Source organism: Falco rusticolus, chromosome 9, assembly GCF_015220075.1.
Source record: "Falco rusticolus isolate bFalRus1 chromosome 9, bFalRus1.pri, whole genome shotgun sequence".
Taxonomy (NCBI): domain Eukaryota; kingdom Metazoa; phylum Chordata; class Aves; order Falconiformes; family Falconidae; genus Falco; species Falco rusticolus.
The window spans coordinates 11,147,539-11,166,965 of NC_051195.1; the positions used below are offsets into that span (position 1 = coordinate 11,147,539).

A 19,427-nucleotide genomic window follows, 5' to 3' on the forward strand; every position below is an offset into this window, starting at 1 on the left:
GTTCCAACCCTTAACCCAGCACTGCCAAGCCCACCACTAAACCATGTCCCCAAGCACCACATCTATGTGTCTTTTAAACACCTCCAGGGAGGGTGACTCCACCACCTCCCCGGGCAGCCCTTTCCAGTGCCTGACCACCCTTTCAGTGAAGACATGTCCCCTCACACCCAATCTAACCCTCCCCTGGTGCCACCTGAGGCCGTTCCCTCCTGTCCTGTCCCTTGTTCCCTGGGAGCAGAGCCCGACCCCCCCTGCCTACAGCCCCTGTCAGGCAGCTGCAGGGAGCGATAGGGCCCCCCCGAGCCCCCTCCTCTCCAGGCTGAGCCCCCCCGGCCGCCCCCCATCCCACGGGTGCCCCAGCCCCTTCCCCAGCCCCTGCCCGGCTCTGGACACGCTCCAGCCCCTCTGCGTCCCTCTGGCCGTGCGGGGCCACAGCTGGACACAGCGTTCCAGGGGCGGCCTCGCCGGTGCCGAGCGCAGGGGGACGGTCCCTGTCCCGGGCCTGCTGGCCACGCTGTTTCGGGCACCAGCCCGGTGCCGCTGGCCTCCTGGGCCACCTGGGCACGTGGGGGGCTCATGTTCAGCCGTGAAGGTTCCGCATAAGCTCCATGACATGGTACAAAGGCTGGTTGAGCACCTCAGCATGCCTCCACGTATACAGAAAGCCAAATGCCTGGCTACCCGTCACACTGACGTGTGCTTTGTCAGCTCCAGCTTGGTCACGGAAAGCTGAGCAAGCGAACACCCAGTTCTAGAGCCAGACCAGCTCCTCTCGCCCTCTGTGTGACAGGGGCATGGAACACTCCCAGCACAAAGGTAACTGCTTGGAGGGAAGGTGAGCTCATGGTTGGTGTGGATGCAGGGGCTGCTTGGAGCCTCATCGCTGCACACTTCGCTGCAATTCCAGAGAAGCAACTGGCCATGCACAACAATCCTTAAATCCAATTACTCAAATATTTTGAGTACACATTCTTGCCACCTGCTCTGTGACAAGGCATTGGTCTTCCTGGCCTTCACTCAGCCCTCTGCTTGATGTCACAGTTCGTGATTCATTCTTGCTGCTGTTCTCTGCAAACTAGGCAATTTACCTTACAGGTATTTATTCAGGATGATTAACGCAACAGGGCCAATGTCAAACTAAGACACCTTTTTGCTCAAACAATTTGGCACCTGCAGGTGGTCTGCCTCCACAGGTTACTTAATTATTCACTCCAGCAAGATTCAAATCCTCCATCACAACAATCCATGCTAAATAGGACCACATTTCCCTCTTCCAAGAATTGTAAAGTTATCCCAACATATGCAAAGAGAAAACTTTCCTGAGCAAAGTCCTCAGTTTATCCAGTGCATCTGTTCAGCACTTGAGATCTACAAGCTCTTAACTAATGCCTTATTTTCGGACAACACAGCCAAAATATAAACTAGTGGATCCCGTGTCATGCAAGGTCTAGGCAGACTGTTCAGTTGCTATGCTAACCCAGCTGAAACAGGTACGCGGAGGGGAAATGAGGGCTCAGGAGTCCAGAGGCACTGCTTCACTTTCAAACTCAATTCTTACTCTTACTCACAACAGTTTTACAGCTCACCCACCCACAGCCTTCAGCCTTGCGTGACTCTTGTTGTGAAACTAACTCTGCCACAAGCATGAGGAAACCGGAACACAGGCATCACCTCATACAGTAGTTTTCCACTCATCGTATTCCAATAAAGTTTGGGAAGTTTACAGTGATTAACATCAACCTGAGAATGAAGTTGGACCCCTCTCCAGACACTTAAAGCCATGGTAAGTTTTTGTTATTTTATCCTGCTTATCTCTGGGGGGTTTAGAGTTACCTCAAAGTTAGAGCTGATTGCAGGTGTGTGAAAGAAAGTGGCTTCCTGCAGTGTCAGTCTGAATGTGACACAGTAGAAACGTCCCCCCATCACCTCACACTTGGGCATTTTCCCCTGTGGCCTCCCAGGGAAGAGGGAAAGGACTCAGTGTGTTACTTCACAGCCACAGATGTCAGCCCCGTTCAGACACTAGCTACTTGCGGTACTAGATAAGGACCAAAAATGCCAAACAAAGCAAATATTTCTCACCCTGCCTAAGGCTGCTCCCTTAGCAACCCTGCTGTCAGCAGGCAGGTCTGGAACCAGCAGTACCAGCCTGAGAAGTAAATCAGTTCAGCATTTAGGCACCTCATTTATTTCCTAAGTCTGAGTGAGGCAGCACAGCATCCTCTGATTTGTAGAAAGACAGGATTCCCCAAGGCTGGCAACCGCTCACTTCAAAGTTATTTTCTGAAACATTTATGAACTTGTTTTAAAAGCCTAATCCACCCTATCCTGACCTTAAATACTAGTTGTGCCTTATAAGACTGCCACTGTTTGCCATGTATTTGTGAGTACTTGTGCACGTACTGGACCACCCAGCTTGCTGACAGCCAAGCTGCCTGATGATGTTCACTTTGCAGCCAATGGAGAGCACCACTTCCAAAGGTGAGAGTAATGACACCACCACCAGAATTACGTAAGGTTAAAAATCTTACTAAGTTTAAACAAGATAAGTAGACTTCTTGGAAAGAAACTGTAAAAGGAACTTGGTTTTGGCAAGACCAATGAAATATTAGTGTCAAATATCAAGAGATGGAAGTCGCATGTCAGATATGGGGGGGAAAGTGTTACTGAACCTCCTTTATACAGCCGAAAAAAATTCTTTTTCCCCCAACAAATGTTCAGAAAATTGTTTGTAACACTATAAAGATATCCATCATGTGAAAAATTCTCAACAGTTACTTTCTGTAAAAATACCCTAATTCATATGTTCTGTAAGAACATAAGTTTTGTAAGGTTTTTTTAAAAAAAAAAACCACAAACTATTGCCAGTTAAGTGACTTGAAGGTCTAAAGGGACATGCTTGAAGTCTGAACTTTGGTTTTGGTCAGTGCAAACACACATCCCTTTGGATGTACCCATTTCAAGAGAGGTAGTTGCACAGACTTCACTGTTCCCACCAATGTATTTTTAACCCAGGCTGCATTTTGGCCTGGGCACCTTTCCTTGCCACCAAAGAAGTGCTAGGTGCAGTACTGTGCGCAGATGGGAGGGCCAGTTCTCAGGGACTGTAATGCAACCCCCCACTCCCCCTTCAGCAGCATGGAGCCGAGCCAGAGCTAGCTTAGCTAAGCCTCCAAAAAGGTTTCTATGTACTTTTTACTCCATAAAATAGGTACTACAGCAGCCTGACCATAGCCACGATATTTAAATAAACCTCAGCTTGTACGTAGCAAGTGGGTTGTTGAACATACGTAGCTGGAAGAGAGTTGGGTGTATGAACCCCTTGGATCTGCAGTAACCTTAGGGACATCAGCCTTCACGCTCTGAAGGCTGCATGTACTACTCATTAAATAACTTAGATTCTGACTAGCTGTTACTATCAGATTATTCACTTTAAGTAAGATGATATACAAGGAAAGCCTAAGTGGTTTCCTGACAAAAGAAAGGGCCATCATTTTTCACAGGTGATTGTCTCCCAAGGCAGCGTGTACACGTGTGAACAGCCAGCTATTGTTTTGCTGATCCTGAGCAAAGCGCAGTCAAGGCAGAATGGCTTCATCCCTTCCTTGGAGAGGATTGTGCCACTTTAAGAACACCAAGTGGGAGGTGATATAGGCACTGCTGTACAAACAAGTACCTGTGCATGCTGCCACACTTACCAGAGCCTCGCACAGCTGAGGGGATGCTGCCCTCGCCCTCCCTGGTTTGTCTGGTAGGTTGAACACCTTCTTCTCTAATGTGTGGTTTTGCTGCCTGACAGAAGAGGGTCACCCAGAGTGACTCGATTTTATCTACAAGACTCGCAAGACACCTTGAGGACGCTGAGAAGGCGAGAGTGGACTGAAAAGAGCTGAAAGACTACGGGACCCGCAAGCTTTAGGGAAAGCCAGAACTTATTTCAGGTTTGCATCTTTTTCGAGTTGGCTACATTCAACCCAAATTCATCTGCAAAGAGAGCTGAATTATCTCTAACTTGGTTAAGAGGTTGACAGCAGGGAAGGGATGAAGAGGAAAAATAATTTATATGAGTAGCAACTCTGTATTTAAGTTCACTGATGTCAAAAATAGTTTGCTAAATGGTTATAGTTATGCCTGTAAATGCACTGTGTAAAGCAAGCTTTTATTTTCCTTTTAAAGTTTCAAGACCTTTGACTTGTGTAAGTTTACTCAAAAGTGTTTAAAGCCTGAGTATTTCTGAACAGAAAAATGTCTACCTGACTCAGACGCATATAACCTCTCTCTGCGATACATTCAAGAGTCAGAAAATTAAGGCCATATGCCAAGAACTCTAAAATAACACTTAAAGCCACCTTATTAGCTGAAATACAAAAATCAGAATTGACTTGTTCATAAAAATAAAAAAAAAAATAGTGATTTATGCATATTTTAAATAACATCTGGGAAACTTCTGTTGTATTTTAACTTTCATTGTAGTTACCTGCTTACTTTGGAAGTGAGATGAAACACACAGCAACTAAAGGCATGATCAGCAAAATCCCAGCAGTGTGCTATACTACTTTTGCATTATTAAATATACTCCATCTTACCTTCCTTTAACATCTCACAAGTTTTATACATCTGATTTCTACACCCAATGTCATATAGGTTTTAGACTTCTTTAAGCTAGATTTGCGTCCCATAGTGACTTTACTTACGGAAAGTTAAATATACATGCGGTTTACTTAAATGTATATCAGACTAAACAACAGTTTGCTTTATAAAAGCTGAAATCCTTTTAAAAATTAATACTGAAATGTTTATAATTAGCATTTCACTCAGTTGTTACTTGTAGAGGAGATATTTATAACACAAGGAAATTCAGTGATATTTCTTTTAATATTTTATGATTTTGCGCAGTTTCATAACAGTCACTTGGATTGAAAGGTTTGGCCCTCTAGAGATTGAAGCAGCATTATTAGATCTTTCTGAGGTTTTACACAATCGAAACACAGCCTTTTCTCTAAGGTGGTAAACTCACAAATTTGATGTCAGGTTTTTACAGGAGTTTTATGTGACGCTTTTAACTTGCAGTACAGTTGTTCCTTGATCATCCTCCTCAGTTCAAGTCAATTATTGTGCAAGAATTCCAGGTCTGGAAACTTTTCGCATTCCTACCTCTGCTTATAACATACAGGCACAGAAGCAGCATAGGGATTTACATTTCTGCAGCTGCACACTAAGGACATTGCAGCACTGATGACCTCTTCAGAACACTAGTCTAGACACGTGTAATTATCTTTAAATATTAATAGAAAGTTGGCAGTTGTGTTAGAAAACATGTACACAGTAACACTTGTTTGCCCTGCTCAAAGGCGAAAGATTTAAATCACAGCGAGTGGAACGGGAAGCAGAACAAGCTCATTGCTGTCGCTGGTTTAGCCCTTTTGACTTGCTCTTCTGTTAAATAAGTACGTGCCTGAGAGAAGGCGTTCACACCTCTGCAAAATGGAAAGCATTCTGCAGCTCCCCTCCTGCTAAAGCAACTGAGGTCGATCTTTGTATCTAACTGGGCAGTTCTCACAGCTAGATAACAAATCCCCTCCCCACATCGAGAGTATGAGCACTGCCACTGTAAGATACCAGAAATTCAATATCACGTATCTGGGTTAATCTGGTATCATTGATTAGCATAACTTAGTGGCATTGCTGACCTGCTAAAGTATGAAAAATTGTTGCGTAAAGAAATAACTAATACTCAGTCTTTAACATTTCAGATATGTTTTTGTTTAGTACTATTGATTGTGGGGTTTTCATGCAATCTGACTTTATTAATCTCCACCAAACTAGCAACCGAGCACTGTCACTTGATTACACAAAGGTAAGACTGTGGCCAAGAGATTCCCAAAAGTGCTAATACAACTTCGTTATATTCTTTTGTACTGTCTGCTCTAGCATCAGCCTGTTTCGGTAATAATGAGACTCCAAGCTTATGCCGAGTAGGACCCTGCCTTTGGGGATGGAGAAGGAAAAGGGAAGGATTATTTCTCACTTACTTGATTACCAAACAGTACAATGAATGGCCGAGAGATCATGCAGGAAAATTGACCTGGCTGACTGGCCTTTCTTAAAGCCACAGTCATTTTCTTTGGTGTAGGAATAATTTTTCTTTCCTCCTCCCCACTCCACCCCCCGGCTCAACATGGAATGTGGGAGAGGCTAAACGAGTTGTGATTCCTTGACAAGATCATGATAAACACCAGTGCTCTCCTACCCACTCCAGGGACAGCAGCAAAACCAAACCTCCCAGTAAGTGTTTCCAGCCAGGTCTTTGCAAACGATACTGCTGAGATCCATATGCCTACATTTATCAGTGTTTTCTTGCTTACAAGAACATCTGGGGTAGAACCTAATGCTGTTGCCAAGAGTTCCAAGTAACACTAGAAAGAAAAATCTTAGAGCAGGCCACCCAGCACAAAGTTGAACACCAAATTCACCTGTCTGGACATTAGTCAAGGGTCTAAATTCCTCGATGTTCTTCCATAAATACTCAGACACACAAGCCTACAAGCAAATACCAGCCTGAGGCGTGTTTATGCTTGCTTTACAAATATTTAGCAGCAAGGTTTTTACTCAGTAAGAGCACCAAGTCATTCACTGGTAGGGAATTTGTTCTGTTGCAGGGACTGGGGTCTAAACCTAAATCTGCCTACAGTCATTCACCTCCAGAAACCATCTGAGAGTCACAGGACTTACACAGAATCAGTTCTTTCCAAAAGCACATAAATATTGGTGTAAACCTGAAATGCTGTGTTGAGGGGGATGAAGGAATTGCAGCTTTTCTGCAGACGAGGAACAGCAAACAGTCTTTGCCCGCATTTCTTGTGGGCTTCCAGCTGAGTGAGTCTTTTGCTCTCAGATGCTTTGGATTGACGTTAAGTGCTGTAGTTACTAATCAGGATATCCTGACAGAAACAAGAGGAAAATCTATTTCGATTCACTGACATGAAACAGACCTTGCAAACTTTGATCCATTCTGCCTTTTGGCAGCGGTACTTACAAATTTCCTAGCCTCTCAAAGTATTTTTTAAAACATTTCTGTTCCCAGAGGTTAGCCAGCAGTACTAAATTTGTGACCTCTCCCAGTAGAGAGAAAATAATTATTACATGACAGTCAGTTATCCTGAGGTTTGGAGGACAACAAATTGTATAAAGAGGTGCCAGTTCAGATACCAGATCATCTTTTTGCCCCATGGGGAGACATCTTCAGAAGAACCACAACTGAGAGCAAGTAACAGCCTGGGAGGCCACTGCCTTCCACAAGCATCTTGCTCAGGGACCTTCTCATCTTACAGTGACCCCTGTAAGCTTTGGAAGGCTGTCTTAAAGCTTTACACTACTTCTGTAGACTGCAAATAAGCTTTTTTGCATAAGAGTATTGCTGCCTTCAGCATTCGGCCTCATCATATATTGAGGAAGTATAGCTTCACCATCTAGTTCCAATAAGGTGATTAAAACATCTGAGTTTTCATAAGGTTTCCCTACCGTTAGTTCTCTAAAATCAAAAGACATTCATGAGTAACTTGGAGGGAAAAAATGCAAGGCTAGCGGAGAAAAATAACTGCCTTTTTAAGCACAGGTTTATTACAGCTAGAACCAAAGATTACATTCCACACAGCACTACCTGCAGCAGGCAGGACAAGCACCCTTAAATATTTTCAGCTGGTGGGGAATGATTGGGGCAGATTCCTTGGAGGACAGAAGCCACAAAGCAGCTGTCTCAGCTGCACCCTGCCCACCTGCTCCACTGCAAAAGAGCAGCCCACGCCAAAGAGTAAAGCACCCTGTCTGCCTATACATGGGTTTGCTTTCTCCTAATAATCAAAAGTTAAGGCTTCAAATCAAATGGTGAAAAAATATTTTCTGGCTTTTCTGTATTGCAGCAGTCTGCAAGCTGGCAAACACGTGCATCAGCTAAATACGCTATAGTGCAAGTCTTTTGTTTCCTGCTTATATAGTCCTCTGCAACAGTTGCGTGCCGTGATCTTAAAAGATATTGCAATTCATAAATGGATCTCTGCTAAGATAAGGGGAGCAGCGAAGCAATTGACAAGCTAAGACATACATTTTTACAAGGTCTACTTTGGATCGCGTTAAGCATATGCAGTTAACTAAGCATACCAGCTGCATTTCCAGAATTATGTAACAAGGTTATAATTTTGTTTTCTGTGGAGGGTGTAAGGATAGAATTGTGATTTTTCTAAGGAAAACACTCTGTCCGCCATGCTAAGATGACTCCTTCCTTAGTGTCCTAAAAGGTCTTCCATCAACTATAGCTCAAAGAAAACCCCTTTAAATTCACGTAGCCCTAGGGCAAATCTTGAATTAAACACTGGGAATAGAAGGTACGCCCAGAAATCACACTTAAATAGGCCTCTTTTTTCCCCCTCCCCAAATACCTTTATTATTGTATACTTCTCTAAGTTTATTGCATTCCATTTGTGCCTTCAGCTCCAGTCCTCGCAGAGGCCTTTACTTTTCTACCCAGTTGCTAAAGTTAGGGGATAGGTTTAGAGCACCCTTCACTGCAGGCTATTTTGTGGTTTAGAGACCAGGTTTGACGTGCTCACACATTCACTCACGAGGATTTTAGCTGAGACAGAACTTGCAAAGCCCCAGTGACAGCGTCTATTTATTCTGAAAGAAGCACTGCTGCTTTTGTATTTCTACAGCTATGTTCTGGTTGACCACTATTTTGATTTATTCATATGCTCCCACCATCAAATTTTAGAGGTTTAGAAAGTTGGTAGGGCTGCTGGCTCTTTGGAAAGATTATTTAACCACACACAGCCAGTGTGCATCAAACGGTGAAGGTAAGAAACACCTTGTTAACGAAGCCACCCCAGATCTCTTACAGCTGTGCTTAATGAAGCTCAGGCAAGCAACATTCAGAAGGGGCATTAAGTCATGGGCTCTATCCAGCCTCCATCCCTGCTGCTTGCGCAGCACCACACTTCAGCACACTCACTTGTCAGTGCACCTGTATCTATTTGGGATGGATTCCACTGCCATGAATGTACTTTGTTTATGATGTATCTTACTGAAAATTATGTAATATAGTAGTACTGATGCATGATACGACCCTCTTATCATACAGGCATACTTATGAAGGTTTGCTGATGTATTCAGTCCCCAAAAGACCAAAACAAGCTGCACATGCACCCCGGGGCTGTGCAGCACTCGTTCACTTACAAGCTGGGAGCCCAAAGCCTTAAGACATGAGAAGGAGTTTGCAAGACTCGTCATTAATCTAAAACTTGACACAACCAGGCAAGAGCTGAGGTTCGCAGAAAGGTCTTGGTACTGCTGTGAGGTAGGTACCAACCCTGGCTGGGTAGGCACAACTGAGTCTGGAGAGAGCATGCTTCCCACTGTCAAAGCCTGTGTGTCTCTCTCAAAAAAGGCTGAGCTGATACCTCAGGAACAAGAGGAGAAGGTAAATGAGAGGTTGGCACCAGAAAGCTACAGTCTGCCCCAGCAGCACAGCCCAGTCCATTTAGCAGCCCACAGAAGCTCCACCTAGAGCCTACCTAACAGCCAGCCAGCCTTCATTAAGGCACAGCACTGCCTGAACCCTCCAGGATTTGTTGCCAGGCACCTGCTGCTTCCCCTCACAGGCCACAGCACAAAACCGAGCTGAGAGAAATTTGAACACCATTAAGCCAGGTACAAAATTGCTGGCAACTCATTAGCTTCGCATGCGTACTACTCCCTCTAAGTAAGCATATTCTATCAATCCTGTTTCAGTCTTCTCCTTCACACAAGGTCAGGATTTAGCACCAGAAACCTAGTTTACCACCCACTCTGAAAAAAAATGGACAAACCTGAGATCTCCAGTGTCTTCGAAGCCAAACTCCCAGACTAAAAGTAGTACTGAGGCCTCTCAGGAAACCTCCTTGCTGTCAGGGTGCAGAGACAAGACATCAGGAAGAACACAAAAGCCCTGCTCAGCCCCTGGTCACCACTTTTTTTCACTTTCCTCACAGCTTCGGCTCCGTGATGGCTTTCAGGTGTGTGGGTCCTGCGCTGAAGGAATTGCATCAAGCCCTCCATTAACCAGACACACCTGTTAACAATTCTGGCTTCTTGTCTCAAAACCGACATAACTTAACTCCTTCCTAACTGGCCTACTCTTTCTTTTTCTATTTTGCAGAATTATAGACTTGAGACTTACTAGCTCTGCCTCTTCTCTGCACGTACATCCCGCTGCTTGGCTGCTAAACCACCCTGCGTCTTAAGCTCATACTTGTTTGATTAAACCATTTCAAATAGAAATCAATTTTCAGCAGTTTCATTAAAATATATATGCAGTAATTTTCAAAGCACAAAATTCTTTACTGAGTGTCCACTGAAGCTTTCTGGCAAGCAAAAGGTTTTTAAAGCCTACTTTATATGAAGAAAAAACCCACACACTCCGATAGCAGGTAACTTACAGTTCTCCCTCTTCTCCAGCATATCCTTTTATTCTCAGCTTTAGCTTTGATGCATGTCAGTGTAATAATCATTTTGTGTCATGATGCTCTAAGTGGGAGGGGAGGGCCTCAAAAATCAAAGTTTTGAAGACAAGGTGACAAAGGCTCGCCCAGGAGTCGGGCACGGCACTCCAGGGTGGACATAGTGTCTTACACCAGCATCAGCAACAGAGCCAAAAGGGAAAGGCAGGCTGGCGCTCCAGGGAGGCTCTCGAGGGGAAAGAGAGAGAGCGCAGGAGCTCTGCTAGGGCCTGCAGCCAGGGAAAATGGGGTTCTTCTTCAGGATGCGAAAAGAATAGGCCAAGGAGGCTGTGTTGGCTAAAACAAATCTATACAGGTGCAACAGTTGCAAAAAAGTAATGCAGTATATTTTTTGCTTTACAGCTTCAGCCTCTTGGCATGAAGGAAACCATGTTGGAGACGAACCTGGCCCTATGGGAAATAATGCTGGTCATTTTTGCTGCCGTGCTGATAATGAGTTTCCTCATGTTTCTGCCCCCCGCTGCAGTGGTGATCTGGAGAATGAAGCATGTGCCACAGATCTCGCTGCATGGCTCTGTGTGAGGCAGCCCTGGCACGAGCCGTGACACCGCCGATCCCTTGAAAGGATGGTTCAGAATGATGACAGCTCTCAGGGTCACTCTTACCGCCTAGGATCCATCCAAAGGCAATAGGTTTTCCAGCCTATTGCTGCTAAGTTCCTGTGGAAAGAGAACATGTATAGTTTTGTCCTCATCTACCACAGTTCTCAGCACTTTGCCTTCCATTCTTCGGCTATGTTGTAACTACTGTTGTTGGCTTAGTTCCTAGACCGACTTCTTCTCTTGCATTATAATGGACTGAAAATAAGACTGGAAGAGAAGCAAGCATGATACAGCATTGCATTCCCTTAATTTCAGGAAAGCCTCCCTTTCTACTAGTTACACTGTAAATATTATCAAAGCCTTGAGCTGATGTGACTGTCAGTTATGCAGGTGGACATACCAAAAGCTCGGAATGTACTCCAGGAGGGTAGTGGTTTGGTCTGGTTTTACCATGAAACCTAAAAAAACCCCAAAACCCGAACCCATGACAAATGGGGTAATAAATAAGCATCTTGCGCTTCTCTCACCTGATCTGAAAATTCGCTAGCCTAAAATGTTTTTCATTTCTTTCCTTATGCATGAATTTCCTGTCTCTGCAAATCCCGAGTGCCAGAACACAAAGCCCTCAGCATCCCAGGGTTAGGGCAGGAGCGTGAGGGATGGCCCGATGCTCAGACATGCCTGGCCAGACACTGGCTCGAAGTTAATGCAAACATAGAGCAACTATTTGCCTGAACTACATTATGCAAATTTACTCTGGGAAATAATGTGATTAAGATTACTTTAGTTTTTAACTGTTGTATAGGTTTATTGGTGCAGCTTCCCTTTCTCATATATAAATAATAGCTTGGACGGCGGGAATAGAACAAAACTGTTTCTCTGCAAGTTTATGAAAAAAAACAACCACCCGAACAACCCAATCTCCAGCCTAATGTCATATTCATGCCAGATCAAATTAAAGCTTTCCAGTCTAATTCTTCCACACTGTGGGACGCTCATTAGAAGGATTTCTGAGGCACAGAAGTAACAGTTTCTGTCAGTTTACAAGAGCAATGGGTTTGATTTCCTCATGAAATCCAATGCTGGGCTGCTTTGCTTTTGTTGGTTGGTTTGGAAAGCCACTAGAATTGCTTAATATAACTCAGAGGAAAATGGTTTTTAGCACCAGTAGGAAAATGATACTGGGAAGTGCTCAGTGCTTCAGCTATTTTATTTGAGCATCAGCAGATAATGAATTGGCTGGAAATGACTCAAAGACATTATCATTTCATTTGATAGAGATTATTTGTTTGCCAGAAATAAACAAACCCACCAGTGATTGAAAAACGTTGCTTTTCTTTAAGACTACAGCACTTTTGTCTCCAACACAATGACTTAAGCTACTGCCTCATCATTTATAAGCAGCCAACTCATCCCTTTGTTGGTGTAATTGCCTGCTACACTCATAGTCATATGACTGTCTGGTCCCAGGCCCAAAAGCAACCGATGGTTTTTTTGCTAATGATGACTGCATTCTGAGCCTGAAAGATAATGGGTAATTTTATATATCTGAATCATTTCACTGACTGACGAGGTAAAGGTCAATTATACACCACGTACCGCATAACTGTGCTGTGTCTGAGAGATTCACAGGAATAGGGAAAAGGTAAAGAAGAGAGAGGAAACACAAACAGATGAGCTGGCTGCCTTCAGATCTACGGCGTCAGTGTTTGCTCAACAGAAGAAAATTAAAACAAAACCTCAAGTACGGATTCCACTGAAAAACAAGCAAGCAGTAACTAAGTTTCTTGTTTAGATTTCATAATAATTCACATGCTTGTCCGTTCTGTAGCTACAGCTCCACACAAATAAACAGGATCACCAGAGCTAAGTTGTCTTTGGTCTTCACTTGCACCGGGTGCCACGTGGACAACAACCCCTGTTTTCTGCTCTTCCCACTTCTTACTCCTTGCCTTTGGTTTTCCAGAGCACACAATGCACGTGGAGGGTGTGCAGGAGAAGTGTAAAAGAGGCAGAGCTCACAGAAGAATGGGGATTAGAGCAGGAACAAGAGGTTTTTGTATTTCATGAGATGAATCAAATACAAAAAATCACGGCTATTTGTTCTTATTTAGAACTGTTGCAAATGCAGATAACCAGCTAAATTTTTGCTAACTTTGGCAACAGCTAAACCTGCCCCAGCTTAAACCAAGTTTAGAAAGATAATGAAGGGAAAAAGTGGAGAGGATGAGTAGCCAGAAGCTGTGGAAATATTGGACTAGGACCAGCAGCTGCCCTAGCCCTACTCTGCTGAGACCAGAGCATCTCAGCAGGTCAGCCCAAAGCCCTAGAGCTCTACCCTAAGTATTGTCCATCCCAACTCTAGCACCAAGCAGGCCTTGTTTGCTTTTGTATTTTCCCTCCAAAGCTAAGCCATCGATTGCGGTACCCACAACGTGTGCCTAAGGGAGGCCCCGCCGGTGTGTGCCGCATGTGCCCAGAGTGCAAGGAAGTGTGAGTGCAGAAGGGCACGTGCAGCCCTGGACCCCACATGGCAGGCACAGCTCTTGTTGGAGCAAACCAGGGGTCAATCGGATTTTCTTTCCAGAACCACCACGGTTTGACCCCACAGGGTCTGAGCAGAGGAGACCGAAGCTGATCCCTGGCACGCGAACTAGAGAGCTTCTCATGCAGGTCCCTCAGCACCCACCTCCTTCATCTTTATAGCAGAGAAGATAGGATGCAAATACATGTGAATTTAGGCCAGTCTCAGTTCTCACATTTTGTACTGGACAGAGATGTTACATTTTTCCTGCCATTTTGCCTGGTTACAGCAAGCATACAGGGCACTTTTTGACACCTAGAAGTGGATCGAAGTATACCTATAGTCTGTGTCTTTCTGTGGGTTGTCCTCAAGGTGGTAAATAAGGGAGAAACCTTTCAGCTGTCGCACCAACGAACTGCAGTGCTCCAGGTTTGTAGCTCATGCGGAACACAGCCTGATGTAACCCCCAATCAAGCAGGCACATGAGTACAGAATGATACCCCCGCAGCCAGTAACTGTTGTGACTTGCATTGCTTTAATGGTCATCAGAGCAACAATAGTGATTAACTGGCAACTGTAAAAGCAACTAAAAGTATGGCCCTTTCTCAGTAAAGATGAAGCCTGACAGAAGATGATTTTTGATAATTATTGTGTTTAATGACCACATCCATTAACCATCTCTAATTCTTATTAAATTCCAGCTAGACAAATCTAAGCCATAGAAGTGATCTTTCTTTGAAACATCTCTGCCAAGAGCTACGTGATCACGTTTAGCCTATATATCTGTATCCAAGAGCTGAGGTCAAATTGTGACGATGATCTCTAGTCCTTTAACCAAATAAAAGCTGTATGTTTACATGTCTTAGCCATGATTTCACTGCTCCGCTTCTCTTGTTGAAATACCCATGCCAAATTGCAAATGGCCCGCTGGTCCGTGGCACCAGCTTTTTGCTGCTAGTAACCACAGCTGATACAATCAGCCTCCTTGTCACGGTTGGAGCTGTTGATGCCTTGCTCACTGAGCTCTTTGAGGAAGATGTTTAGCTGTTCTCTCTCAGTTTCAGCGAAGGCTAGCGTGTGCAGACAGGTGCTGTTGGCGGGGAAATAGGCAGATTTAGCTCCACTGATGGCCACCTCAGAGGCTGGAAAGATCAAAGATGAAAACAAAACAAAACCAAAAAAAGAGCAGCTGAATGATTTAGCTTAGATTCATCCTAATTGTTAAACAAGTGCTAGCATTCCCATTTTCTGGACTAAAGGCTTCAACTTGGGATGAAAGTGCCTAGATGATTGCTTTTGGTAAGCCTTGCAAAACAACTGCTCTAGCACCAACACACTGTCAACAGTAAAATATTTTGCATTAGCCGTCGAAGAGATAGGTTGGCCCTTTTGTGTATCTATCTGCACATTTATTTTTAAATTAAGGCAGTAACAAGGGAGTCAGACAGCGTGCTTCAGGTCACAGATTGCTCACGGGACGCAATGGGAGCAGCATGAAAACCCCTGGGCTGCCACATGAAATAGGCAGCATTGCTGGCTGGGGGCCAGCTGCTGGGTTTTATTGTGTGTACATACAGTGCATAGTGCAGGTGTTAGCCGATTTTGCTGAGGTTCTTCAAGTACTGTTGCAAGCTAAACATCAGTTTTATGTTATACTGCTGTCTGTCAGGGTCACACAGCCCTTGTGCAACATAGTATTTGTGTTAAGACAATACCTATTTACCGTTTTAAAAAAAAAAGTGCATCTTCCCACAAGCATTGCATATGTGTCATGTTTGCTACCCCAAGCTGAAAGAGCAGTGCTCAAGTCTTCATGATAATTTTAAAGCTAATGTGATTTCTTGTTCAAAAATTTACCAGCCCAGCACTAGCTCTTACAATGTCACACGTGCCAAGAAAAGAGAAACTTCTCTTGCCTACTTTTTTTAAACAAAACAGATGGAGCCTCCTGTTCCTGTGACCAGATGTGCCTGAGAATTACTCACGGATACAAACAGCCAGTGTCTTGTCCCCAGCAAACTGTGTTGTCCAGGAAAACCCGGTGGTGTTGCCACATACTTCATACAGTTTACTTCTTCTAAGGAATTGAAAGTCATAACCCTTGGGAAACAAAGATGGGGAAAAAACAAACAGTGTCTTAGTCTACATCACGGCAACTGTAAGTTGAAGAAACATTCAGCCAGTGAAGGTCTACACAGATTCTACAACTTCTCCCTGCCCCAAGGGGGAAAAAAAAAGGTATAACAAGGAAAATTATGCATTACACAATAAATACCTGCAAATGGGTGAATAGATACAGCAGTAAACCATGAATGTTACCTGGTTGCACATGGGTTTGCAGTACTGTGTGTTTTCAATGGTGACACACACCAGCCCACCGTTTCTAGGGGCTAGTGGGAGTGGGCAGAGAGGTAGCTGCTTGCAAACTGTTGGGTGGATTAGAAAGAAAAGACGAGAGTGAGAAAACAATATGTCAGAGTGCAAGTGATGATGAAAGTCTCCCCCTTCCCAAGCAAGCCATAGGCATAGTCATTGACCCGAGTATGGGTGATATCTGCCCCCAGTACCTGACTCTGTCAAAGTAAGTATTTTTTTTTCTTATCTTCCAGCAATACCAAATTTTTCCATCACTTCTCTCTGTGACAGCAAGTCCTTGTCAGCCCCAGTTACACTTTAAAAGTGGCTCCAAGCAGCATTTGCGTTCACAGCACTGATATTCAGCACTATTGTGGCCAAAACCATCCAAATATTTCTTGGAAAACTGGCTGATGTGCCCACTCCCAGACACCAGAGCGGCTCTTGCTGCAGGGCAGCGCATGCCCTGCTGCCCCTGCGGCTCTGCACTGCTCCTGGTGGCGGGGGCGGTGACACCCCATGCCTGGGTGCTGCCGTGCACCCCAGGTGCCTGCCAGCGCAGTGGCTGAGCACCCTTGTTTTCTGGCTTGTTGCTGAGAAGTCTTTTAGCTTATTCTCCCCACCCCCCGTCCTCAAGAAATGCAGACACTTAGCTCACTCTGACTGTAGGTTAAAAACGTTCTTAGTGCTTCTCCACCTCCCCTTTGTTCAACACCCAGCAAAGAGGAGCATCAGCTTGGGGGAGGGCCTCACATTTCTGTTGGACAGGGCGCACGAGATCAAGTATTTCTTGCAGGGTCCAGACAAGGTAATTGACTGAAGCTTTTTCACCTTTGGCAATCATTTCATTAAAGCATTTTGAGTATTTCTATGGAGTTAGAGGAGAAAAAGGCTAAGATGAAGATGAAAGGCCTCCGAATTAGTTTATGAAAGTGTTCAAATATTTTTATTTTTTTTCTAAAATGCAGAATAAGACCCATCCTGAAAATTATATAGCTTTAAGTAACACTAATTTCCCTACAACGTTTTTGGAAGAAATCCGGTAACTTTTTTTGAAAAAAAATTGCTAGATAGGGTTTTCCCATTGTATTGAGTTCAAGAGGGAGGACTGGTATGGGTTAGGGTTTCTTTTTGCAATATACAAAAAGATGCCCTTATAAACAACTGTATGTATCTTTTTTCTATACAAAGTACTGGTTTGTTATTCTTATCTTCTTAGTGCTGTCATCGCATAGACTTTCTCTGTGTGTATAAAAATATACATTTGTAAACTTGTGTAAACTCAAATGTTCCTGTGTGTTTATCTAAGCTCCATGCCCATATAAATAGCTTTCAGTCCATATGTGCATGCCTATGCACATATGTGGATAGTGCAGAGCTGTGGTAAACTCCACAATCAAACCAGAAATGTGTGCCACCATTATAACTGACACCAGTTACTTTGAACTTACACAGATGCCAGACAAAAAGCAAGACCAATTTTCTGTAGCAGCTGCTGAAGCACCAGCCAGCAATGGCTAACTCCACTTCTCAGGCTGAAGCTTACAGAAACATTGTTGAAAGTGATGGGCATCAGCCATACAAAGACAATAATATAATTAATAACTCTAGGGGGAAAAAACCTCAAAGACCTGGGAGAACATCTCCTTGGCAAGTGCTGCCCTCAGCTTCCCTGCCCCACCCCACCCCCCTCAAAAAAAAACCAAAACAAAACCCAAAACAAAAAAAACCCAAAACAACCGTGTGATGAGAACGATGCTCCAGGTAGAAGCTCAGTATGTAGTGGTATGTGAACCCAGCTCCAGCTATTTGTTCTGTGTTATTGTTTTACAGGCAGAAGTTTTAACCGTGTGTGAAAATTTTTTATAGGCTCTCCCCTGGTATTTCTTTACCATTTCTGCCATATTCAAGGGTCACTGTCTGATCAGTCCCTTGTGATATGCCTCTCCCATAGAAGACAGGCACTAAGTCATAAAACATAGGCTTTCATTTGACTGTCTCTACTAGTATTTAAAATATTTAGCACTTCTTTATATTTGAAAGCGGGATTGAAAAAAACATTATGCATGGTAAAGCAAAGGACAGCAATCTGGATCAAAGCAAAACTAGAAAATACACCTACAAGGACTTTTTTTTTTACTAGCAATAGCAGGACAAAAGACATGGCAAGTCAAATGACACTAATCATTTTTTTTGTTTTTTCATGTTGCTCCCCTCCTCACCATGTGCTCTTGTTTTGAGCCAGGCATTGGTGGTGCTTGCCCAGCCAGCACATCTCATCTGCTGCACCGGCACCCGCAGCAGGGCCCTGCTCGTCCCACCACCAGATCCTGGGCTGGCCAATGCAGCCAACCTCTTACCTCAAGGCTCTGATTCACATCGTCTACGGTTGCACTTTTGCATTCACTTGGACTGGCAAAAGCTCTGACATCAGTAAAATCTGAAAGACAAACAGAAGCTGGTACACAGCCAGGTAATAACCCCTCCTGCCACATGAACAAACCCCAGGTACCCCACAACTGCACTTGTTTATCAGAACTGTGCCACTATTCTGTAGTCTTAATACTACCTTGTATACCTGAGGCGATCAGGGCTCAAATGTGAATTAACTGTGGAAATATTGATTTATTCTAAACAGTCAGCTATCTGGCTGCCTGTTTGTGGCCACCCAGGGCTCAGTTCCCAAGCGGGATGCTTCACTTCTCTAAGACATCCGCTATTTAACTAATTGTTAGCTATATTCAGGAATGGTAATATCTTACCTCCAAAAAGGACTGCTAAACTTGTAAAAAACAGTGTTTTCCCGAGCAGGCAGGAGCTGAACAGCATTTTTTCTGTGGGAGACCAGGGGCTAGTTACTTGTTGCTTGTGGAGCCTAAGAGCTGAAGCACTGGAGTCAGGCACAAAGCTGCATGTGGGTCACCAGTTGTTTACCGTGTGGCTGGTGTGATAAGGCATTAGGGGGATGCAGCTATTGCCCAACTTGCTGGGAAGCTAGCGGAGAGTTTGCCAGCACGGTTTAGGGAGGGCAAGGGGAGGTCTCTCATCATGGTACTGAGGCGGTCTGACTTTCCTGCTGCTGCCAACCCCACAGAGAAATTTTCAGATTAACTGATTTACTGTAAACATGTTTAGTGTATGCACACTCTGGCATGCTCTTGCTCTCTCCCCACCTCTCTCCCCTGCTTTATCTGTCTGTCTGTCTGTTTGTCTGTCTGTCTCTCACTCACACACATATAAAGACCTATATAGAAGACGTAAGTATGCCCTACCTACAGGGCTTAACTGTGTATCTCATGCTCCAGGAGAAAGCTCAGAACATCGAAAGATGGTTCAACTGCTTTCGACCAAGGGGATATGCTCTATACTCTGTAGCATCCAGAGCTTAGCTACTTGGTAGCGGGAGCCGTTACATTTCCAGCTTCCAGCTTCTGGGTTATTAAATACAGATATATA

General features: G+C 44.2%; 1 protein-coding gene and 1 long non-coding RNA gene across 2 annotated transcripts; one reads left to right on the top strand and one right to left on the bottom strand.

Moving 5' to 3' along the window:
• Positions 1–1,659: 1,659 nt before the first annotated feature.
• Positions 1,660–14,799, top strand: LOC119153632. The gene is made up of 3 exons (XR_005106193.1): positions 1,660–1,783; positions 3,800–3,941; positions 10,893–14,799. It is a non-coding gene; the product is annotated as an uncharacterized LOC119153632 (long non-coding RNA).
• On the bottom strand, positions 14,133–18,921 carry LOC119153631. The gene is made up of 6 exons (XM_037400304.1): positions 18,734–18,921; positions 18,332–18,411; positions 16,725–16,839; positions 15,936–16,042; positions 15,602–15,716; positions 14,133–14,758 (listed from the first exon to the last, which is right to left on the bottom strand). The coding sequence occupies exons 1-6, from the start codon at positions 18,798–18,800 to the stop codon at positions 14,571–14,573; spliced, it is 672 nt and encodes a 223-aa protein (XP_037256201.1). The 5' UTR covers positions 18,801–18,921; the 3' UTR covers positions 14,133–14,570.
• Between the last annotated feature and the right edge of the window lie 506 nt (positions 18,922–19,427).